Source organism: Hemitrygon akajei, chromosome 7 (assembly GCF_048418815.1).
Source record: "Hemitrygon akajei chromosome 7, sHemAka1.3, whole genome shotgun sequence".
Taxonomy (NCBI): Eukaryota; Metazoa; Chordata; class Chondrichthyes; order Myliobatiformes; family Dasyatidae; genus Hemitrygon; species Hemitrygon akajei.
In genome coordinates, this window is record NC_133130.1 from 164,802,251 (window position 1) to 164,826,513 (window position 24,263).

The window sequence follows — 24,263 nt, forward strand, 5'->3', positions numbered from 1 at the left end:
TTGCAGGTATTTACAGGAAAATAAAGAAATTGTGAGGGTGAGTGCAGTTCCAATGCAAAGTTTAAGTCTGCCGGTGATAACGCTGCCGTTGACTGGTGACTAACTAGCATTCAGAAGGGAGATTGGAAATCTGGCTGAACGGTGCCACAGCAACCACCTTTCGCTCAACGTCACCAAAACCAACTAGGTTATTGACTGAAGGAGGAAGAAGCCAAAGATCCATGAGGCAGTCCTCATGAGGCAATCCGAGGTGGAGAGGCCGAGTAGCTTTAAATTCTTTGGTATTATCCTATCAGAGGATCTATCTCCTTGTGGACCATGTAAATGTACCAGAAACCCGCATCGCTGCTCTAATAGGTACAATGCCAGGAAAGTGGCATTGATAAGTGTTTGGGCTGGGTGGGTAGTCAGAGACAACAGCCATCGGCCATCAGCACTGTGTACTGATGTTCAGACTCCAGACTGGATCTCCTCGCACACCAAGACAGATTTACTATCACTGACACATGGCATAAAATTTGCAGTGGTCAGAACACAGTACGGGCTCCTCAGCTGGCAACATGACAGCACAATATATCCACCATGGCAGCTCTGAAAGGCTGTGGAAGAAGGCGGCTTGGGCACGGACATAAAAACCCAGAGCTATAGGTACACCAACAGAAGCTCCAAAGACCTCATTCCGAGGACAGTAAGGATCTTCGATGAGCTACACCTTGAAAGTCTGGCCCATGACAGAGGTCTCCGGTAAGCTGCTTTCGACAGCCTGTGCTGCAGTAGGGATGATGGGCTTAAGAAGAAGAAGAAGAATATATCAGCAGCTGAATGAGGAGACTCCTCACCACTGTACCATGTACCCCCGGGTCTGTGATCCAGTAGTCGGAGTAAACTTCCCTGTGATAGTCTGACTGCTGGGATGCTCAACTGCCTGCAAGTCATGAGGAAGGGTCATCCTTACGCCACCAAGCAGCTTGGGATTTCTGGGGGCTTCTACTTCACCTCACATTTGCAGCACTCAACCGAATTTGTCTTTCTGTTATTAGGCAGATAATCCATCTCTGGGGAGTTTGGCAGGGTGACGGGTTGCAATAATCATGAAAGACTTCAGTGACAGGGTCATAGAACATTACAGCATGAAAACAGGCCCTTGGGCCCATCCACACTCTTACCACCCTCTGTGGAGAACTTCCCCTCATATTCCCCTTAAACTGTTCACCTTTCACCCTTAACCCATGACCTCTATTTGTAGTCTCACCCAACCTCAGTGGAAAAAGCATGCTTGCATTTACCCTATCTATACCCTCATAACTTTGTATACCTCTAACACATCTCCCCTCAGTCTTCTATGTTCTAAGCAATAAAGTTCTAAACTATTCAATCTTTGCCTAGATTCAAGTCCTGCAACATCCTTGTAAATTTTCTCTGCACTCTTTCATACATACTTACATCTTTCCTATACATAGGTGATCAAACCATACACAATACTCCAAATTAGGCCTCAGTGACATCTTATTCAACTTCAACATAACATCTCATCTCCTCTATTCAATGCATTGACTTATGAAGTCTAACATGCCAAAAGCTTTCTTTACGACCCTAACTTTATACTGTCTGCACTTCTCACTGCCTCGGTAAAGCAGCCAGCGTAATCAAAGACCCCCCCCCCCCACACTGGACATTCCTCGCATCTTCCATTGGGTGGAAGATACAAAAGCCTGAAAGCACATCACACCAGGTTCAAGGACAGCTTCTACCACACTGTTATAAGATTATTAAATAGTTCCCTCATATGATAAGATGGACACTCGACCTCATAATTTACATCATTATAACTGTTACGCCTTATTATCTTCCTGCACTTCACTTTTCTCAATAACTTTAACGTTTTAGTCTGCATTCTGTTATTGTTTTACATTGTACTACGTACCTCAGTGCAATGTGTAATGATCTGATCTGCGTGAATAATGTACAAGCTTTTCACTGTACGTCGGTACACATAACAATAATAAATCAACTTACCAAATTATTTCAAAACATGTACTCTTTCCTGACAATACAAATCCTTCTAGTCAGCTGGATGGATCTTACCACATCCCTGGTGAGCAAGGGAGTAGCCTGCAGTGAGTGAAGATCCCTCAGAGCTGGGACTGCTCCTGTCTAACGAGCAGCGAAGATCTCTGGTGGTGGGCACCGGGGTAACTGTGATCTCCTAAGTGTTCAGTGATGAGGGAGTGGAATTTCTGATTCTAGGCTGGCTCAAGGTTTGCCCTGCTTTGTTAAACAAGCACCGCTGATGGCTGTCTGTCCAAACAGGGACGTCGATGTCAGAGACGAGCTGGGATGCAGAGGTGCCTGTGACACACCAATTGTTCAGAGGTTCAGGGGAATCAATCTCAATGAGATGGGTTCAAAGTGAGAGAGAGGAGGTTAAAAGGGAATCTGAGGGGCAAGTATTTCACACACAGGGTAGTTGGTAACTGGAACAAGTTGCCAGAGGTGGTGGTGGAGGTAGGAATAGTAACAACATTTCCTGATGAAGGGTCTAGATGAAGACTACATATTCCCTCCATAGATGTTTTGTTACTCCAGCAGGGATCACATGTACAGTTTTCTAAATGAACAGGGTACAGAGGAGATGGAATTTATGCTGGCAAGTGAGATCAGTGTAGATTGGGATGGTGGCCAGAATAGATAGGGTGGGCCGAAGGGCTTGCTTCTTCACTATACAACTCTATAATAGTGACAATCACGTACGTCACTGGATTAAATTATAGGCCCATGCCTGTTAGCTCTGCTTTAAGGGGCAGGATGGTGGAACTGCAACACTCTATGGAGAGCGAAGGGCATGACAAGGCACAGAAGATGTCATGGACATCCACTGCAACCAGAGAAGACCCCAGTTTGTGATGTACCACTGGATCTGAACTTTCAAAGTCAAGAGACACAAACTGTCCCAGGGCAATGGCTTTTCATCTTTTAAAAACTCCCGCACAGGTTTCCTGTCATTATCAGACACGATGGACAACCAGAAGGGTCAGTTTCTTCTTTATATAATGACTGAATTTGATGAATAATATTACAATTAGACACGGACACATTCTGCGGTTGGTTCATGGATCACCATGACTGGGTTACACGGACAGTTCTATGCCTGCAGTGAGGACAAGGCATTTCTGATGAAGTCCCACAGCCCTGGATCTGTGGGCCCGCTGCACAGTGTTCCTGCTACCTAATCAAAGTCAAAATCAGGGTCACCATCACTGACGTACTGCACCTGGTGCCAAGGTGCTGCACCTGAGGCTGCTTAGCAAAATAACAGCCCATGGAATTACAGGGAAGTTACTCGTGTGGGTGGAACATTGGCTGGTTGGCAGAAAACTGAGAATGGGATTAAAGGGATCCTATTCTGGCTGGCTGCCAGTTACCAGTGGAGTCCCACAGGGGTCAGTGTTGGGACCACTGCTTTTTACGATGTATGTCAATGACTTGGACTACAGTATTAATGGATTTGTGGCTAAATTTGCCGATGATAGGTGGAGGAGCGGGTAGTGTTAAGGAAACAGAGAGCCTGCAGACTTAAGTAGTTTAGGGGAATGGGCAAAGAAGTGGCAAATGAAATACAATGTTGGAAAGTGCATGGTCATGCACTTTGGTGGTAGAAATAAACAGGCAGACTATTATTTAGATGGGGAGAGAATTCAAAATGTAGAGATGCAAAGGGACTTGGGAGTCCTTGTGCAAGATACCCTAAAGGTTAACCTCCAGGTTGAGTCGGTTGTGAAGAAGGTGAATGCAATGTTGGCATTCATTTCTAGAGGTATAGAATATAAGAGCAGGGATGTGATGTTGAGGCTCTATAAGGCACTTGTGATTCCACACACTTGGAGTATTGTGTGCAGTTTTGGGCTCCATATTTTAGAAAGGATATATTGACATTGGAGACGGTTCAGAGAAGATTCACAAGAAAGATTCCAGAAATGAAAGGGTTACTGTATGAGAAATATCTGACAGCTCTTGGGCTGTATTCCCTGGAGTTCAGGAGAATGAGGGGGGATCGCATAGAAACATACTGAATGTTAAAAGGCCTGAACAGATTAGATATGGCAAAGTTATTTCCCATGGTAGGGGATTCTAGGACAAGAGGACATGACTTCAGGATTGAACGACATCCTTGTAGAACTGAGATGTGGAGAAATTACTTTAGTCAGAGGGTGGTAAATCTATGGAATTTGTTGCCACGAGCAGCTGTGGAGGCCAAGTCATTGGGTGTATTTAAGGCAGAGATAGATAGGTTCTTGATTAGCCAGGGCATCAAAGGATATGGGGTGAAGACAGGGGAGTGGGGGTGATTAGAAGAATTTGATCAGCCCATGATAAAATGGCAGAGCTGACTCGATGGGCTGAATGGTCTACTTCTGTTCCTATATCTTATGGTCTTCTCGATTGGAGCCGAAACTTCTGCAAACATTTTGCCAAGCTTGGTGACAACCAAACTTCCAAATAGCCAAGTCGAGCTACTAAAATTCCACAATATTTCAAATAGTGAGCTGGTGTTCATAGACCATTCAGAAATCTGATGGCGGTCAAGAAGCTATTCCTAAAACTGGTGCTGGTCTTCAGGCTTCAGTACCTCCTTCTAGATGGCAGTAATAAGAAGAGGGCATGTCCTATGTGGTAGGGGTCCTTTTTGATGGATGCTGTCTTTGTGAGGCATCGCCTTTTGAAGACATCCTGGACACTCGGGAGGCTGGTGCCCACGATGGAGCTGGCTGAGTTTATAACACTCTGCACCCTGTCACAAGTTCCTACCCCCTCTTTCTTCCTCATGAGCTCGTTTCATTCTTCGGCAGTGCCTCTCCTTTCTGCATCCTAACTGCAGAAATGTTTATACTACAGTCTGCAAGGGCAAGGGAAACAAGAAGGTAATTCATGTGGCAAAGGGAGGAGGTTAAATAGACCGCTGCTGTAGTGGTGCCCATTTATAACCTGTAAGTACAGGTTCTCGTACTGGTAATTGTGTGATTCAGGCTGATCTTGTGTCGGGAGAAACGTTTCAAAGTCTATCTGTGTGTGTAAATTACAGGTCCTTTGCACTCCCTGACACAGCCAACACTCCACTGTCAGAAGAATGCTCCATATTTACCTCTTCAATGTCAGGAACTGACAAAAGCAGCCTTCAAAACAAGAAAACCACTGAACAAATTGCCCTCTGCACGGCTGAAAAACACGGAGCTCTCTGACTCGCCAAAATGTTATCTTCTCTCTGCAGAATTCAGTTTAAAGCATCCTGTTGAGAAACCTACGCATGGTTGGTCAGAGTGCTGGGGAAGGTTTAATCTCAACAGGAACAAATTCACAATGCACAGGCTACTGGACTGCACTCTAAGTCCCAACTGCAGTTCACACGTTCAGCTCACCATAATTAGCTTCTAGCCACAGGAATGGCAGACAACTCAATCTACTGTTAATGGGTTGCAAAGAAAGGGTTCAGAGATCTGGAAAGACTACTAAGTGGACCACGCTCATTGCAGCTAACAGCAACAGAGACAGAAATGAAAGCAGGCTGCTGTAAACAGTCAGGCTGAAACAAAGTCAAAAGATGTCAAACGATCAAGAGCACAGGCAAACCACTGGGGTGAGGTTTCAGTGTCAGCAAATGTGATCTTTACTTTCAACTTAAAATTGACCAGTTAGCCTCGTTCATTCTGTGTTGTCATATGACATGGACCATCATGCTCTTTCCTTGAGCGTGATTGTTCTTGGCAATTTTTTCTACAGAAGTGATTTGCCATTGCCTTCTCTGAGCGGTGCCTTTACAAGGCGGGTGACCCCTCACACGATCGATAATTCTCAGGGATTGTCTGCCTGGAGTTAGTGATCACATAACCAGGATTTGTAATATGCACCGGCTGCTTCTACAGATATCTGCCACCTGCTCCCATGGCTTCACATGACCCTGATCAGTGGGGCGAAGCACGTACTGCACCTTTCCCAAGGGTGACCCGCATGAAAGGGAATGAATGCCTTACGTATCTCCACCCCACCACCCAGATTGGTCATGGCTCTTTCCAAATAAGACCATAAAACATCTGAGCAGAATTAGGCCATGTGGCCTATCGGGTCTGCCTTCTCCTCAAATCCCTTCGTGCCCTGACCACTCAAGAAGCTATTAACCTCTGCCTTAAACATACATAAAGACTTGCCCTCCACAGCCGCAGGTGGCAAAGAATTCTGCAGACTCAACACCCTCTGGCTAAAGAAATTCCTCCTCATCTCTGTTCTAAGAGGATGCCTCTGTATTGTGAGGCTCTGTCCTCCGGTCTTAGACTCTCCCACTATAAGAAACATCCTCTGCACATCCACACTATCAAGGCCTTTCACCATTAGACGGGTTTCAGATGAGGTCACCCCTCATTCTTCTGAATTTCAGTGAATACAAACCCAAGGCCATCAAATGCTGCTCATATCAGAAACCGGTTGATCCTGGAATCATTTTTGTGAACATCCTTTGAACCCTCTCCAGTTTTAGCACATCCTTTCTAAGATAAGGGGCCCACAACTGCCAATAAGCCACTGCTTTATCCAGTGTATAGAATCTTTCCTGTAATACCATGGGCTCATAGCTTGTTAAGCAGACTCAGGTGTGGCACCTTGTCAAAGGCCTTCTGAAAATCTAAGTACACAACATCAACTGATTCTCCTTTGTCTATCCTGCTTACTATTTCTTCAAAGAATTCCAACAGATTTGTTAGACAAGATTTCCCCTTGTGAAAACAATGCTGACCTTGGCCTACCATATTATGTGCCTCCAAGTGCCCCGAAAACACATAGCTAACAATTGACTCCAACATCTTCCAACCACTGAGGTCAAGCTAACTGGCCTATAATCATCAGAGAGGGGAGACTGCCTTTTGATTGCTGGTGGGATCTCTCTGCTGCTGGAGAGGGGAGACTGCCTTTTGATCGCCTGGGGATTGCTTTGCTGCCAGAGAGGGGAGACTGCCTTTTGATTGCCGGTGGGATCTCTCTGCTGCTGAAGAGGGGAGACTGCCTTTTGATTGCTGGTGGGATCTCTCTGCTGCCAGAGAGGGGAGACTGCCTTTTGATTGCTGGTGGGATCTCTCTGCTGCCAGAGAGGGGAGACTGCCTTTTGATCGCCTGGGGATCACTCTGCTGCCGGAGAGGGGAGACTGCCTTTTGATCGCCTGGGGATTGCTTTGCTGCCGGAGAGGGGAGACTGCCTTTTGATCGCCTGGGGATCACTCTGCTGCTGGAGAGGGGAGACTGCCTTTTGATTGCTGGTGGGATCACTCTGCTGCTGGAAAGGGAAGACTGCCTTTTGATTGCTGGTGGGATCACTCTGCTGCTGGAGAGGGGAGACTGCCTTTTGATTGCTGGTGGGATCACTCTGCTGCTGGAGAGGGGAGACTGCCTTTTGATTGATGGTGGGATCTCTCTGCTGCTGGAAAGGGAAGACTGCCTTTTGATTGCTGGTGGGATCACTCTGCTGCTGGAAAGGGAAGACTGCCTTTTGATTGCTGGTGGGATCACTCTGCTGCTGGAAAGGGAAGACTGCCTTTTGATTGCTGGTGGGATCACTCTGCTGCTGGAGAGGGGAGCCTGCCTTTTGATTGCTGGTGGGATCACTGCTGCTGGAGAGGGGAGACTGCCTTTTGATTGCTGGTGGGATCACTCTGCTGCTGGAGAGGGGAGACTGCCTTTTGATCGCCTGGGGATTGCTTTGCTGCCAGAGAGGGGAGACTGCCTTTTGATCGCCTGGGGATTGCTTTGCTGCCGGAGAGGGGAGACTGCCTTTTGATCGCCTGGGGATCACTCTGCTGCTGGAGAGGGGAGACTGCCTTTTGATTGCTGGTGGGATCACTCTGCTGCTGGAAAGGGAAGACTGCCTTTTGATTGCTGGTGGGATCACTCTGCTGCTGGAGAGGGGAGACTGCCTTTTGATTGCTGGTGGGATCACTCTGCTGCTGGAGAGGGGAGACTGCCTTTTGATCGCCTGGGGATTGCTTTGCTGCCGGAGAGGGGAGACTGCCTTTTGATCGCCTGGGGATCACTCTGCTGCTGGAGAGGGGAGACTGCCTTTTGATTGCTGGTGGGATCACTCTGCTGCTGGAAAGGGAAGACTGCCTTTTGATTGCTGGTGGGATCACTCTGCTGCTGGAGAGGGGAGACTGCCTTTTGATTGCTGGTGGGATCACTCTGCTGCTGGAGAGGGGAGCCTGCCTTTTGATTGCTGGTGGGATCACTGCTGCTGGAGAGGGGAGACTGCCTTTTGATTGCTGGTGGGATCACTCTGCTGCTGGAGAGGGGAGACTGCCTTTTGATCGCCTGGGGATTGCTTTGCTGCCAGAGAGGGGAGACTGCCTTTTGATCGCCTGGGGATCACTCTGCTGCTGGAGAGGGGAGACTGCCTTTTGATTGCTGGTGGGATCACTCTGCTGCTGGAGAGGGGAGACTGCCTTTTGATTGCTGGTGGGATCACTCTGCTGCCGGAGAGGGGAGACTGCCTTTTCAGCACTGGTGGGATCGCACACTGCCGGAGTGGGAAAGGGCTGCCGCTGTGCCCAGAGAAAGCCACCCAGGTTTCCTGCATTTTGGATATGGACCTGGAATATAGACTTTTTCTCAGTCTTTAAGTGTTTATATATTCTGTATTTTTTACCCAATCTTTCTTGTTCTTTGTGTGTGCAGAAGAGGGGGATTTGGGGGCCGACGTGCCGTTTCCATTTTTGTTTGTTTTTTTGTGCAGGGAGGAGTTACTGCGGGTTGTTGATCGTGCTGTCATTCTTTGCTTTTCTTTCTTGATCTTGTGGCTACCCGGAGAAGAATTTCAGAGTTGTATACTTTGATAATAAATGAACTTTTGAACATTGGAATCACTGGGACCTCTTTTGGGGCAGGTGTGACCTGTACAGAAAGGACAGGTTGCACTTGAATCCAAGGGGGACAAATATCCTGGAGGGGAGAATTTAAACTAGAATTGCTGGGAGGGTGGGAACTGATTGAGAAAGCTAGGAGACAGTGCGAGAGGGAGGATAGGCAGGTGATAGAGAAGGGATACGCTCAGACCTTTGGTTTGAGATTTGTCTATTTTAACACAAAGAGTATCATGAAAAAAGTGGATGAGCTTAGAGCGTGGATCAGTACTTGGAGATATGACATGGCCATTACGGAGACTTGGATGGCTCAGGGGCAGGAATGGTTACTTCGAGTGCCAGGCTTTAGATGTTTCAGAAAGGACAGGGAGGGAGGCAAAAGAGGTGGGGGTGTGGCACTGTTGATCAGAGATGGTGTCATGGCTGCAGAAAAGGAGGAAGTCATGGAGGGATTGTCTACAGAGTCTCTGTGGGTGGAAGTTAGGAACAGGAAGGGATCAATAACTGGATTGGGTGTTTTTTATAGACCACCCAATAGTAACAGGGACATCAAGGAGCAGATAGGGAGACAGATTCTGGAACGGTGCAGTAATAACAGGGTTGTCGTGAAGGGGAATTTTAGTTTCCTCAATATTGATTGGCATCTCCCTAGAGCAATGGGGTGGAGTTTGTTAGGTGTGTTCAGGAAGGTTTCCTGACACAATATGTAGATAAGCCTACAAGAGGAGAGGCTGTACTTGATCTGGTATTGGGAAATGAACCTGCTCAGGTGTCAGATCTCTCAGTGGGAGAGCATTTTGGAGATAGTAATCACAATTCTATCTCCTTTACCATAGCATTGGAGAGGGATAGGAACAGACAAGATAAGAAAGCGTTTAATTGGAGTAAGGGGAATTATGAGGCTATCAGGCAGGAATTTGGAAGCATAAATTGGGAACAGATGTTCTCAGGGAAATGTGGCAAATGTTCAGGGGATATTTGTGTGGGGTTCTGCATAGGTACATTCCAATGAGACAGGGAAAGGATGGTAGGGTACAGGAACTGTGGTGTACAAAGGCTGTTTAAAATCTAGTCAAAAAGAAAAGAAAAGCTTATGAAAAGTTTTTAAAAAACTAGGTAATGATAGAGATCTAGAAAATTATAAGGTTAGCAGGAAGGAGCTTAAGAATGAAATTAGGAGAGACAGAAGGGGATATGAGAAGGCCTTGGCGAACAGGATTAAGAAAAACCCCAAGACATTCTACAAGTATGTGAAGAGCAAGAGGATAAGATGTGAGAGAACAGGACCAATCAAGTGTGACAGTGGAAAAGTGTGTATAGACTGGGAGAGATAGCAGAGGTGCTTAACAAATACTTTGCTTCAGTATTCACTACGGAAAAGGATCTTGGCAATTGTAGGGATGACTTACAGCGGATCGAAAAGCTTGAGCATGTAGACATTAAGAACGAGGATGTGCTGGAGCTTTTGGAAAGCATCAAGTTGGATAAGTCGCCAGGACTGTATGAGATGTACACCAGGTTACTATAGGAGGTGAGGGAGGAGATTGCTGAGTCTCTGGCAATGATCTTTGCATCATCAATGGGGACAGGAGAGGTTCCGGAGGATTGGAGGGTTTCAGATGTTGTTCCCTTATTCAAGAAAGGGAGTAGAGATAACCCAGGAAATTATAGACCAGTGAGTCTTACTTCAGTGGTTGGTAAGTTGATGGAGAAGATCCTGAGAGGCAGGATTTATGAACATTTGGAGAGGCATAATATCATTAAGAATAGATTAGGAATGGCTTTGTCAAAGGCAGGTCATTTTTTGAGGATGTGACTAAACACATTGATGAAGATAGAGCAGTAGATGTAGTGTGTATGGATTTCAACAAGGCATTTGACAAGGTACCCCATGCAAGGCTTATTGAGAAAGTAAGGAGGCATGGGACCCAAGGGGACATTGCTTTGTGGACCCAGAATTGGCTTGCACACAGAAGGCAAAGAGTGGTTGTAGACGGGTCATACTCTTCATGGAGGTTGGTGACCAGTGGTGTGCCTCAGGGATCTGTTCTGGGACCCTTACTCTTTGTGATTTTTATAAATGACCTGGATGAGGAAGTGGAGCGATGGGTTAGTAAATTTGCTGATGACACAAAGGTTGGGGGTGTTGTGGATAGTGTGGAGGGTTGTCAGAGGTTACAACGGGACATTGATAGGATGCAAAACTGGGTTGAGAAGTGGCAGATGGAGTTCTAGCCAGATAAGTGTGAGGTGGTTCATTTTGGAAGGTCAAATGTGATGGCAGAATATAGTATTAATGGTAAGACTCTTGGCAGTGTGGATGATAGAAACATAGAAAACCTACAACACAATACAGGCTCTTTGGCCCACAAAGCTCTGCCAAACACATCCTTACTTTAGAAATTACCTAGAGTTACCCACAGCCCTCTATTTTTCTAAGCTCCATATACCTATCCAGGAGTCTCTTAAAAGACCCTATTGTATTCGCCTCCACCACCGTCGCTGGCAGCCCTTTTCACACACTCACCACTCTCTGTAAAAAACTTACCCAACATTTCCTCTGTACCTACTTCCAAGCACCTTAAACCTGTGCCCTCTCGTGCTAACCATTTCAGCCCTGGAGCCCTGGGAAAAAGCCTCTGACTATCCACACAATTAGAGGGATCTTGGGGTTCGAATCCATCGGACACTCAAAGCTGCTGCACAGGTTGACTCCGTGGTTAAGAAGGCATACGGTGTATTGGCCTTCATCAAATGTGGGATTGAGTTCAATAGCCAAAAGGTAATGTTACAGCTATACAGGACCCTGGTCAGACCCCACTCAGTTCTCAGTTCTGGTCACCTCACTACAGGAAGAATGTGGAAAGGGTGCAGAGGAGATTTACAAGGATATTGCCTGGATTGGGGAGCATGCCTTATGAGAATAGGTTGAGTGAACTCAGCCTTTTCTCCTTGGAGTGACGGAGGATGAGAGATGACCTGAAAGAGGTGTATAAGATGATGAGAGGCATTGATTGTGTGGATAGTCAGAGGACAGCACAAGAGGGCATAGTTTTAAGGTGCTTGAAAGTAGGTAAGAGGTAATGTCGGGGTAAGGTTTTATTACGCAGAGAGTGGTGAGTACGTGGAATGGGCTGCTGGCAATGGTGGTGGAGGCGGATACGATAGGGTCTTTTAAGAGACTCTTGGATGGGTAGATGGAGCTTAGAAAAATATAGGGGTATGGATCACCCTAGGTAATTTTTAAAGTAAGTACATGTTCAGCAGAGCTTTGTGGGCCAAAGGGCCTGTATTGTGTTGTAGGTTTTTCTATGTTTCTCTGAACCTATTAATGGTAATGGTAGAGGTCAGATCTCTGCACAGATGCCACTAAAATGCCAATGGTAATAGGTACAGTTAAAATGGAAAAACTAAAATAAACCATGCGAATTTCCTCTGGGTGCTCTGGTTTCCTCCCACAGTCCAAAGAAATAGCAGTTAGTGAACTGTGGGCATGAATTATTGGCACTGGAAGCACAGTGACATTGGGTTGCTGTCCCCAGCATGTCCTTGGACTATGTTGGTTTTTAATGCAAATGACGAATTTTCAGTTTCAATCAAAACCACATACTCTCTGTGCCCCTTGCACTTGCTGCTGAAAAGCTCTTTCGCTTTAACATGTTGTCTCTGTCTCTGACACGCTCTCTCATTCTTTTCCTCTCTCTGATGCACACACACACACGCACACCCCCCCCCCCCCCACCAAGCTCCCTGGCTAATACCTTCACTAATCACAAGATGCCATTTGATGAGTTGTCTAATCACAAACAAGAGAAAATCCTCAGATGCTGGAAATCCGAACAGCACACACAAAATACTGGAGGCCTGCTGAGCTCCTCCAGCACTCTGTGTGTGTTGATGAGCTGACTGAGAGGTGGGAGGGGAGACTACAGGAGGGACAGGTGCCCCAGCTCTAGGTGACACGCTGCAGGTAACCATCAACACATGTTGACCAAAGGAAGGACTCAGTGACTAAGTCTGTAGAAATGAAGGGTGGAACCCTGCTAACAGGAACTAACACACCTTTTGAACACACAGTGAGTTTTCTTCTCGTAAGGCGCTTAACAGAATACAAGTTTGACATTGGTTGCTGCATGTTTTATCAATGCATACTGATACATTCCCTGTCTTCAGTCACAATTCCTACTCCTGAAACTGCAGACATTTTAATTTTTACCTTTATTGTTCTGTGTATGGGGTTGACACCTGTCTTGTAATTCTCTGCTGTTCATTTACAGCCGTACCACATGACCCTAAGACTTAGGCCATTCAGTCCATCGAGTCTGCTCCACCATTCTATCATGGCTGATTTATTATCCCTCTCAAACCCATCCTCCTGCCTTCTCCGCATAGCCTCTGACATGCTGACTAATATAAACCTCAGCTTTTAATATACACAATGACTTGAATTCCACAGACTCTGGCTAAAGAAATTCTTCATTTCTGTTCTAAATCGACACCCTCAACTTTAAGGCTATACTTTCTCATTCCTGGATGTTTCTTGCTCCCTCTTACTTTGCGTACTTGTTCTTGCAGAACCGTGATTCCTGGACAACACCTAATGGAACGTCAAACTTCAGGCCATGTCACTCAGAGATTTGTGCTAATGTCCTGTTATGACTATTTGTGCCATTGTAACTATTTGTGCTGTGTGTGACTGCACGCACAATGTTTTGCACCTTGCACCCAGAGAACACTATTTTGTTTAGCTGTATAACTGTATATGGTTGAATGACTATTAAATGAACTTTGAACCAGTTAAATATCTCAGATGTTTATCTATTTCTCAGGCAATGGACATAATACATTCTGCAGATGCCAAGAAAACATTGCCCAACTCATTACAGGACCAGTGGCCGCATTAACTATTGACACAAAGCAGGATGGATCAATAGATTCTGACATTACATCACCAGCATTACAGGGCCAACAGCATTACACCACCAGCATTACACGACCAGCGGCAGCCTGAGCTGTTGACACAAAGCAGGGTAGATCAATGGATTCTGACATTACCATCTGCATGTCGCAGCAGAAATCAGATTTATCAGGCCAACCACACACAACATGCTGGAGGAACTCAGCACGTCAGGCAGCATTTATGGAGAACAATAAACAGTTGATGCTTTATGTCAAAACCCTTCAAATCCTGATGACGAGTCTCGGCATAAAACTGAGACAGTTTGCTCTCCTCCATACCTGCTGAGTTCCTACAGCATTTTGTGAGTGTTGCCTAGGGTGAATAGATCTCTGACAGAAATACTGATTAAGAAACCACACAAAGAGTATTCATCTCATTATCAGAGAAAGATTAACATCCACATAATCAGAAAGCACTGAATGCTGTTTCCCTGTACAGGTTTACCCCACTATCCGAAGGTAGAGCATTCCTATGAAATGGCTCGTAAGCCGGAACGTCGTAAAGTGAAGAAGCAATTACCATTTATTTATATAGGAAAAATTTGTGAGCATTCGCAGACCCGAAAAATAACCTACCAAATCATGCCAAATAACACATAAAACCTAAAATAATAGTAATATATAGTAAAAGCAGGAATGATCTGATAATTACACAGCCTATATAAAGTAGGAATACTTTTCTGCAATCATTGCAGCACTGTGCACCGTAGCGAAAATCTCACGCAAACGCTCTTGGCAGCACTCCTGGCAAAAACACTCAGCGCAAGAGCTCTCGGCAGAAGCACTCTTTCCGGTAACCTTTAAGCTATGAAGCTGCCAAATCAGACCAAATAACACAAAAATACACAGCCTATATAATGTAGAAATAATGTACGTCCAGTGTAGTTTCACTTACCGGAATCGGGAAGAAAGTGAGCACACTGATGATGGTGTGTTAGGCTGAGTTGTCGGAGGTTGGGGTGGTGGGAGACTGGGTGTCATCTCATCGTCGTCTGTTTCCATCAGGGCAGGCAAGTCACCTTCTTCTATGTCTGCCTGCCTCGATGTCGAAGGTCGAGGTTCGTCATCTGATGTGGCTGATGTGAAAGGCTTGAAAAACGACAGTATGCTTGACTGCTTAGCCTCACTCATTTTTCTATCATACAGTTCTTTGTAAGCACTCAAACCCTCCTGCAAATATGCCCTAAGCCTACGTACCCTTTCAAAATTAAAGTCATACTTTTCTGCAATCATTGCAGTGCTGTCAATCACAGTGAAAATCTCACGCAATCGCTTCCCGTTCAGTTCCTGGACGACTTCACCTTCTGGCCATTCGCTACTGCGTTCGGCTTCAACTGTTATCCCTTCCTCTTCATCAGCTCTTCATCCATCAGTTCTTGGTCATGGGATGCCAAAACCTCTTCAACATCATCTTTGTCAACTTCCACAAGCCCTTAGCCATACTCACTATGTCCTTACTTTGTTCACCACGACCGAAACGCTTAATTATGTCTAGTTTTACGCTAAGTGTAACACCCTTATGCGCTCTTTTAGGCTTTTCTGATACCTTAGAACTCATCTTGCTAACGGATGCACAAAATAAATCGACATAAAGCACAGATGCTCACAGGCATGTGTTTAAGCAATGCCAGCTAGAATGCGGTTCCAGGGGAGGAACTTGGCTGCTCGGGGCACGCGCTGCCTTTTCTCGTAACGGTGAAAACACCTTCTGTTAGCGAAAACAGGTAACTAATGTAGGTCTTTCGTAACTGCGAGGTGCCGCAAAGTGAACGGTTGAAAAACGGGGGACACCTGTAATGCAAACACAGTTTGAACCCAGAGAGGGTGTCACGTTACCTAGATGGCAGCTTCCACTAGATGTCACTACCGAGCAAGGACAGCGCTCGCAGGCGGACGTAGAGTTAGCCTGAGGCTTTCTGTAGTAGCTCTCCTTGCATTTCTCACAGTTCACTCCTTCGGTATTCCCAGTGCAGTTCCAGCAGACACCTAGAACCAAATAAAACAGAGCAAATGAGGAGAGGGCTTCAGTCTGAAACGTTTGCAGAAGATATTCAAGATTGTTTATTGTCATTCATCAGTACTCAAGTGTAAAGGAGAACAGAATAATTGTTACTCCGGATCCGATGCAGCAAAAATAAAGCACAAAAAATAAGGACACAATCATATTAAAACCACAATAAATATAAATAGATTGATTTAAAGTCCATAAAGTGATGCTAGGTACAGGACAGTTTGTACATATGGTGACTGACAGGAAACAGGAGTGGAGGGGTGGGTTGGTTGGTGGAGGTGTTGATCAGCCTTACAGCTTGGGGGAAGTAATTGTTTCTCTGAAATGATCTTTGAAAAGAAATGATTGTTATTCTGGATCTGATGCGGTGCAAACACAGGGTGCATAAAAGGCTGCCGGCGGTCCGGATTTCAGTTGGCCATGTGAGTAGTGAAGGAAGCATTGATTTAATTCAATAAACCGAACTGGCAATCAATTAATTCCAGGGATCTGATCAAAGCCAGACAACGATGGTCAGTCAGAGAGCCGAGGGCAGTGGCTGGACACACACACACGTGGACACAATTAGCTCCAACATCTGGAATGAATATTCTCCATGATCTGGGTCTATTTATCCAATAATTACACCACGGCAGAAATGCACGTTGTATGATACTTAGCCCCGCTATTGCAGACAGGGAGCTGATTAGAGCTCACGCGCTCCGTTACATTGTGATTTTATAACAACAAAAATTCACACAACAGAAGAGCTGTGGAAGTGTTCCAATTAAGAGAGAGGGTCTCCCAGCCCTCGGAGCCTGCTCCCCCGTTTAATGAGGTCACAGTTCACCTGACCCTTACTTCAGCTCTGCGCTCCCGTCACTCTGTAACCTTTCACCCCCTGCTCATCAACAATCCCAGCCTACGAATATTCACCGTCTGCACTCTCCTTTGAAGAAAAGTCTAAAGACTCGTCAGTCTCCCAGAGAAGAAAATCGATCTAATTTCTGCTTTACACGACGACCACCAACCAATCTTTAAACAGTAAATCCTAGTTCTACATGTGAGGAGCAAGACATTTTTTACACAGAGACGGTGGGTGTCTGGGGTGGTGGTAGAGGCAGATACGTTATAGATGATTAGATAGGCACATAAAGGCCAGGAAAATGGACATTGTATAGGCAGAGAGATTAGTTAGGTTGCCCATTTAATTACTATTTTAATTGACTCGGCACAACATTGTGGGCTGAAGGGCCTGTTCCTATGTTCTACGTTTATTCTCCCATGAGAGTAATCTAGAACCTATCAAGCTCCACTTGAAGTAAATAATAACAAAATTTGCAAGAAAGAACACAAATTAAGTTCAAAAAATCCTCTTTGGCGTGCAGTGATCAAAGTTCAGCCCCTTTATCCAAGTTAATTATATAATTGTTTGAAGAGCAAGACCCCAGTAGGAAATATATTCACAAGGTATCATAGAAGTGGTAGGAACATTTATATTTGAAAGGCAGGTGGTCTCTCAGCCTCAAGTCCACCTCCACATTCAATGAGGTCATGGTTGATTGCACCATAACCTCAACTTCTCAATGAAGGGCAGAACTGTACCGTAGGGGCTAATATAAAGCTGTACAGCACCAGCGAATGGAGTTCAATTCCTGCCACTGTCTGTAAGGAGTTGGTACATTCTTGCTGTGACTGCAATTGTTTCCATAAGATATAGGAGCAGAAGTAGGCCATTCGGCCCATCAAGTCTGCTCCGCCATTCAATCATGGGCTAATCCAATTCTTCCAGTCGTCCCCACTCCCCTGTCTTCACCCCATACCCTTTGATGCCCTGGCTAATCAAGAACCTATCTATCTCTGCCTTAAATGCACCCAATGACTTGACCTCCACAGCCGCTTGTGGTAATAAATTCCACAGATTTACCACCTCGGACTAAAGTAATTTCTCCACACCTCTGTTCAAAATGGACGTCCTTCAATCCTGTCCTCTTGTCTTGGACTCCCCTACCATGGGAAATAACTTTGCCATATCTAATCTGTTCAGGCCTTTTAACATTTGGAATGTTTCTATGATATCCCCCCTCATTCTCCTGAACTCCAGGGAATACAGCCCAAGAGCTGCCAGACGATCTTCATACGGCAACCCTTTCATTCCCGGAATCATTCTTGTGAATCTTCTCTGATCCCTCTCCAGTGTCAATATATCCTTTCTAAAATAAGGAGCCCAAAACTGCACACAATACTCCAAGTGTGGTCTCACGAGTGTCTTATAGAGCCTCAACATCACATCCCGGCTCTTATACTCTATACCTCTAGAAATGAATGCCAACATTGCATTCACCTTCTTCACCACTGACTCAACCTGGAGGTTAACCTTTAGGGTATTCTGCACGAGGACTCCCAAGTCCCGTTGCATCTCCGCATTTTGAATTCTCTCCCCATCTAAATAATAGTCTGCCCGTTTATTTCTTCCACCAAAGTGCATGACTATACACTTTCCAACATTGTATTTCATTTGCCACTTCTTTGCCCATTCCCCTAAACTATCCAAGTCTCTGCAGGCTCTCTGTTTCCTTAACACTACCCGCTCCTCCACCTATCTTTGTATCATCAGCAAATTTAGCCACAATCTCTTAATACCATAGTCCAGATCATTGACATACATCATAAAAAGTAGCGGTCCCAGTACCGACCCCTGTGGAACTCCACTGGTAATCAGCAGCCAGCCAGAATAGGATCCCTTTATTCCCACTTCCTGTTTTCTGCCGACCAGCCAATGCTCTACCCATGCTAGTAAATCCCCTGTAATTCCATGGGCTCTTATCTCGCTAAGCAGCCTCATGTGCAGCACCTTGTCAAAGGCCTTCTTTAAATCCAGGTACACCACGTCTACTGCATCTCCTTTGTCTACCCTGCTTGTAATTTCCTCAAAGTATTGCCATAGGTTTGTCAGGCAGGATCTTCCTTTCAGGGAACCATGCTGACTTAGGCCTATCTTCTCATTGTTAGAGTGATTTTTGGGTTTAGGGCATTTACATTTAGCAAATGGCTTTGGCCACCAATCTTCAGTTCCTTGACAAAGTATTGTGGATTTAATTTGGAACAAAGCATACCTAAAAGCTGTGAATCCCAATCCATAGACGATGCTGGTGCCTGTGGGATAGATGTGAACCAGAAGGTGTGAAGTTTGTATGTAGCTTCAAAAGAAAGCACTGTCTATACTTCGTAAATATGGAATTGTCCTTTGTGTTTAGCAAATAAATATCGAGCCCCACGTTGGGCCGCAGACCTTTCCACCGAAAGCGTCTCCATATGGTGCCTGCTATACCTTGTTTTGTCAATTAAAGAAGCTGCTTTGCATCTACCAGTAACTCACTGTGGTGATTTCACTCACGCAACAACAGTCATGTGCCTTCAGGTACTCCGTAATCTCATCCCTAACAACTGATTCCAACAAATTCACAACCACTGATGTCAGGCTAACACAACAAGTTTCCTTTCTTAAATAAGAAGGGGAGACCCTTCTTAAATAGTGGAGTAACATTTAAGTCATCCGGTACAATGCCAGAATCCGTCGATTCTTGAAAGATCATCGTCAATGCCTCTGCAATCTCTCCAGCTGCTTTCTTCAGAACCCGAGGGTGCATTCCATCAGGTCCAGGAGATTCATTCATCCTCAGACCATTAAGTTTCCTGAGCACCTTCTCAGTTGTAATTTTTGCTGCACAAACTTCACTTCCCTGACACTTCCGAATGTCTGGTATACTGCAGACGTATTCCACTGTGAAGACTAATGCAAAATATACATTCAGTTCCTCTGCCGTCTCTGCATCTCTCATTACAATATCTCCAGCATCATTTTGTATTGGTCCTATATCTACCCTCGACTCTCTTTTACCCTTTAGATACTTAAAAAAGCTTTGAGTATCTTCTTTGATATTAGCCACCAGCTTCCTCTCATAATTCATCTTTTCCACCCGAATGACCTTCTTAGTTTCCTTCTGCAAGTTTTTAAAAGCTCCCCAATCCTCTATCTTCCCACTAGCTCTGGCTTCCTTGTGTGCCCTTGTTTCCTCTGGGTGCTCCGATTTCCTCCCACAGTCCAAAGTCCAAAGGGTTAGTGAGTTGTGGGAATGATGCTAACACTGAGAGTATGATGATACTTGCGGGTTGCCCCAGCACATCCTCGGACCGTGTTAGTCACTAATGCAAACGATGCATTTTACAGGGTCACAGAGGATTACAGCACCAAAACAGGCCTTTCGGCCCATCTAGTCCATGCCAAAAACATTTAAATTGCCCACTCCTATCAACCTGCACTGGGGCCCCTACCATCCATGTACCTATCCAAACTTCTCTCAAACACTGAAATCAAGCTCACATTTACCGTTTGTGCTGGCAGCTCGTTCCACACTCCCAAGACTCTCTGAGTGAAGAATTATCCCCACCACCCTGACTAGTTTCTGTTGCATCCTCTGTAGTTAAGACCAACACAGATAACTGTGCAATGCATCTGCTGCCTGTTTTATTTTCCATTATATGTCCCCTGACTCACATTCCACACAACCAACACTCTCTTTGTTTGCTTCCTTTTTAAAATCCCCTGCAGCGTTGCAGTCAGCACGATGCCATTACAGCTCAGGCCACTGGAGTTCGGAGCTCAGTTCCAGTGTTCTCTGCAAGACTTCCCCATGTGCGCGCGGGTTTCCTCCCACAGTCCAAAGACGTACTGGTTAGTAGGTTAATTGGTCATTGTAAATTGACCTGTAATAAGGCTAGGGTCAAATAGGTGGCTTGCTGGACAGTGGGACTCGGATGGCCAGAAGGGCCTCTTCCGCGCCCTTTCTCTAAGTAAATAATTAATAAGAAAACAAATAACTAGGCAATACATCCCGTCAGCAAGTTCTGCCTTTGATAAAAAAAAACAGTTTATTGTGTCCATGTTACTGTATCTTGATTGAATAAAAAACTCAGATGATAGTTCTCTGAAGTGATAACACCCACATTTCCCCCTGTGGCTTACAGACTAACACTGCATCTATGAACCACCACACCATGCAGGTTGCACTGCTTCAGCGAGCATCTTTGCAGAGACTGTACTTTGGATTAGAACTTTGTACACTGACTCCAGTATCGCTGCTCACCGTTCTGCGTCATCGCAGGCTTCTGGATCACTCCGTTAATGCAGGACTCTGGAACAGGGGCATGGACGGTGGAGGATTGAAGGACTGTGTGGGACGGTAGGGTTTATTGACATTGCAGTAGGTTAAAAGGTCAGCACAACATCATGGGCCGAAGGGCCTGTACTGTGCTGTAATGCTCTGTTTTATAATCATCCCATTTATCTGCTGAGACGGGAGCCGCACTGATTGAGACGGACCACCGAGAGAGCTGGGTAACAAGCAGCAGTCAATTACGACAGCACTCTAGCTTTCATTACTTCAAATGGTGAAGTCAGTTCTGTCACGCCACGTAAAAGTGTGTCCAGTAAACAGACCAGTCAGTTCTGTCACGCCACGTAAAGGTGTGTCCAGTAAACAGACCAGTCAGTTCTGTCACTCCACGTAAAGGTGTGTCCAGTAAACAGACCAGTCAGTTCTGTCACGCCACGTAAAGGTGTGTCCAGTAAACAGACCAGTCAGTTCTGTCACGCCACGTAAAGGTGTGTCCAGTAAACAGACCAGTCAGTTCTGTCACTCCACGTAAAGGTGTGTCCAGTAAACAGACCAGTCAGTTCTGTCACGCCACGTAAAAGTGTGTCCAGTAAACAGACCAGTCAGTTCTGTCACGCCACGTAAAGGTGTGTCCAGTAAACAGACCAGTCAGTTCTGTCATGCCACGTAAAGGTGTGTAGGGTCTCAATGATGGACGTCAAGTCAGACACCTACCGAGGTTATACCAGGTTCAGACTCAAATTGCAAAGAAAGCACAGCAGTATCTCTACTTCCTTCGGAATGTGTAAAGATTCAGCATGACAACAAATTTTGACCAAGTTCTATAGATGTAGTATATTGACTGGCTGTAACACGGCCTGGTATGGAAGCACCATGCATTTGAATGGAAAATCCTACAAAAGCTTGTGGATTCAGCTCAGTACATCACGGGTAAAGCCCTCCCAACCACTGAGCACATCTACAAGCAACTCCGTTGTAGAAAAGCAGCATCCATCATCAGAGATCCCCAGCACCCAGGCCAGGCTCTTTTCTCACTGCTGCTATCAGGGAGAAGGTACAAGAGCCTCAGGACTCACACCACCAGGAACAGTTACTACCCCTCAACCATCAGGCTCTTGAACAAAAGGGGATAACTATATTCATTTGCCCATCCATTGAGATGTTCCTATAATTAATGGACTTTAAGGACTCTATCTTGTTATCTCATGGACTTATTATTTATTGCTGTTTATTTATATTTGCAAATTTTGTTGTTTTCTTCACTCTGGCTGATCTTGCATTGATCCTGTTAAAGCTACTACTCTATAGATTTGCTGAGAATGCCCACAGGAAAATTAATCTCAGTGTTGTATGTGGTGACAGAGGTGTATTCTGTTAATAAAACTTACTTTGAATGTTAAACTTTATTTATCATATGTACATTGAAACATACAGTGAAAAGTGTCATTCTGCAGTATCAACCAACACAATTAAGGATGTGCTGGGGACAGCTTGCAGTTTGTCACACATTCCAGCGCCAACAGAGCAGGTGCACGACGTTTGGCACAAACAACAACAGAACAAGCCACTTTCCCACCCACTGTAGTTTATTATCAAAGTATGTATATGCCACCATTTACAACCCTGAGATTCATTTTCTTGTGGGCATTCACAGTAAAAACAAAGAAACACAACAGAATCAGTGAAAATCTGCACCCAAGTCAAACAACCAATTTGCAAAAAGGCATCAATTGTGCAAATACAAATAAATAAATGAATACATAAATAAACAAACAAATAAACAAATAATATCAAGAACATAAGTTATACTTTAATGTACTTGAAAGTGAGCCCAGAAGTTGTGTGAATACTTCAGTGTTGAGGTGAGTGAAGTTATCCCCTCTGGTTCAAAGTCTGATGGGCTTAGGGTAATAACTGTTCCTGAACCTGGTGGTGTGGGTCCTGAGGCTCCTACACCTCCTTCCTGATGTCAGCAGTGAGAAGAGAACATGTTCTCTTCTTGAGGGTGGGAGTCCTTGATGATGATGATGATGTTTTCCTGTCACAGTGCTCTGTGTAGACAAGCTTAATAGTGGGGAGGGCTTTGCCTGTGATGGAGTGGGCCCTATCCTCTACTTTTTGTAGGATTTTCTGTTCAAGGGCATTGGTGTTTCCATTCCAGGCTGTGATGCAACCGGTCAATATACTCTCCATCACACGTCTATAGACGTTTGTCAAAGTTTCAGATGAATCTTCGCAAACATCTAAGAAAGTAGAGGCTCTGCCTTCTTTTCAATGGCATTTATATGCTGGATCCAGGACAGATCCTCTGAAATGATAACACCGAGGAATTTAAAGTTGCTGACCCTCTCCACCTCTGATCCTCCGATGAGGACTGACTCATGGACCTGAGCAAGAGGTTGTTGCCGTGACACCACTCAGCCAGATTTCAATCTTCCTCCTATTTGCTGATTTGTCACCATCTTTGATTAGCCCCATATAGTCAGCAAACTTGAATATGTCACTGGAGCTGCGCTTAGCCACGTAGTCCTAAGTATAAAGTGTGCAGAGAGGGGCTAAGCACACAGCCTTGTGGTGCACCTGTGCTAATGGAGATTGTGGAGGAGATGCTGTCGCAAATCTGAACTGACTGAGGTCTGCAAGTGAGGAAACGGAGGATCCAATTGCACAAAGAGTTATTGAAGCCAAGTCTTGAAGCTTAGTGATTGGTTTTGAGAGGGTTATGGTATTAAATGCTGAGCCGTAGTTGATAAAGAGCATCCTGGTGTATGCATCTTCACTGTCGAGATGTTTCAGGTTTGAGTGAAATGACATCTGCTGTTAACCAGTTGTGACAGTAGGCAGACTGGAGTGGATCCAAGTCACTCCTCAGACGGGAGTTAATAAATCTCTCAGAACACTTCATCATAGTGCATGTTAAGTGCTTCTAGAGAATTGTAATTGAGGGGAATTATCACATTCTTCTTAGGCACCAGTATCATTGAAGCCTGCTTGAAGCAGTTGTGAACTGGCTGTACTGCCCAGGGCCAGGCTTCTAGTCCCAGTCAGTAGGCGGTAACCAATAAGCTGTTCACAGCTCAGCGCACACTGCCTTCCTGCCAACTTTACTCCACGTTAGGAGACATTAGGTATCACATGTAGTCCATTATAACATTATGCCTGTAGATTCCCCCAAAGCTCCGCCTGTGTTTGACCAACACATCCTTCACTCACACCAACAGCCAACCAACAAGGAACCACTGGTCA

The 24,263-nt window shown here is 45.3% G+C and overlaps 1 protein-coding gene across 1 annotated transcript in view; it reads right to left on the bottom strand.

The window, feature by feature from the left end:
• LOC140731133 (multiple epidermal growth factor-like domains protein 9) overlaps positions 1-24,263 on the bottom strand; it is a 204,577-nt gene that overhangs the window by 22,367 nt on the left and 157,947 nt on the right. The window contains exon 4 of the mRNA XM_073052455.1: positions 15,687-15,836. Coding sequence (XP_072908556.1) covers positions 15,687-15,836 — 150 coding nt within the window. The remainder of the gene's footprint in view (positions 1-15,686; positions 15,837-24,263) is intronic.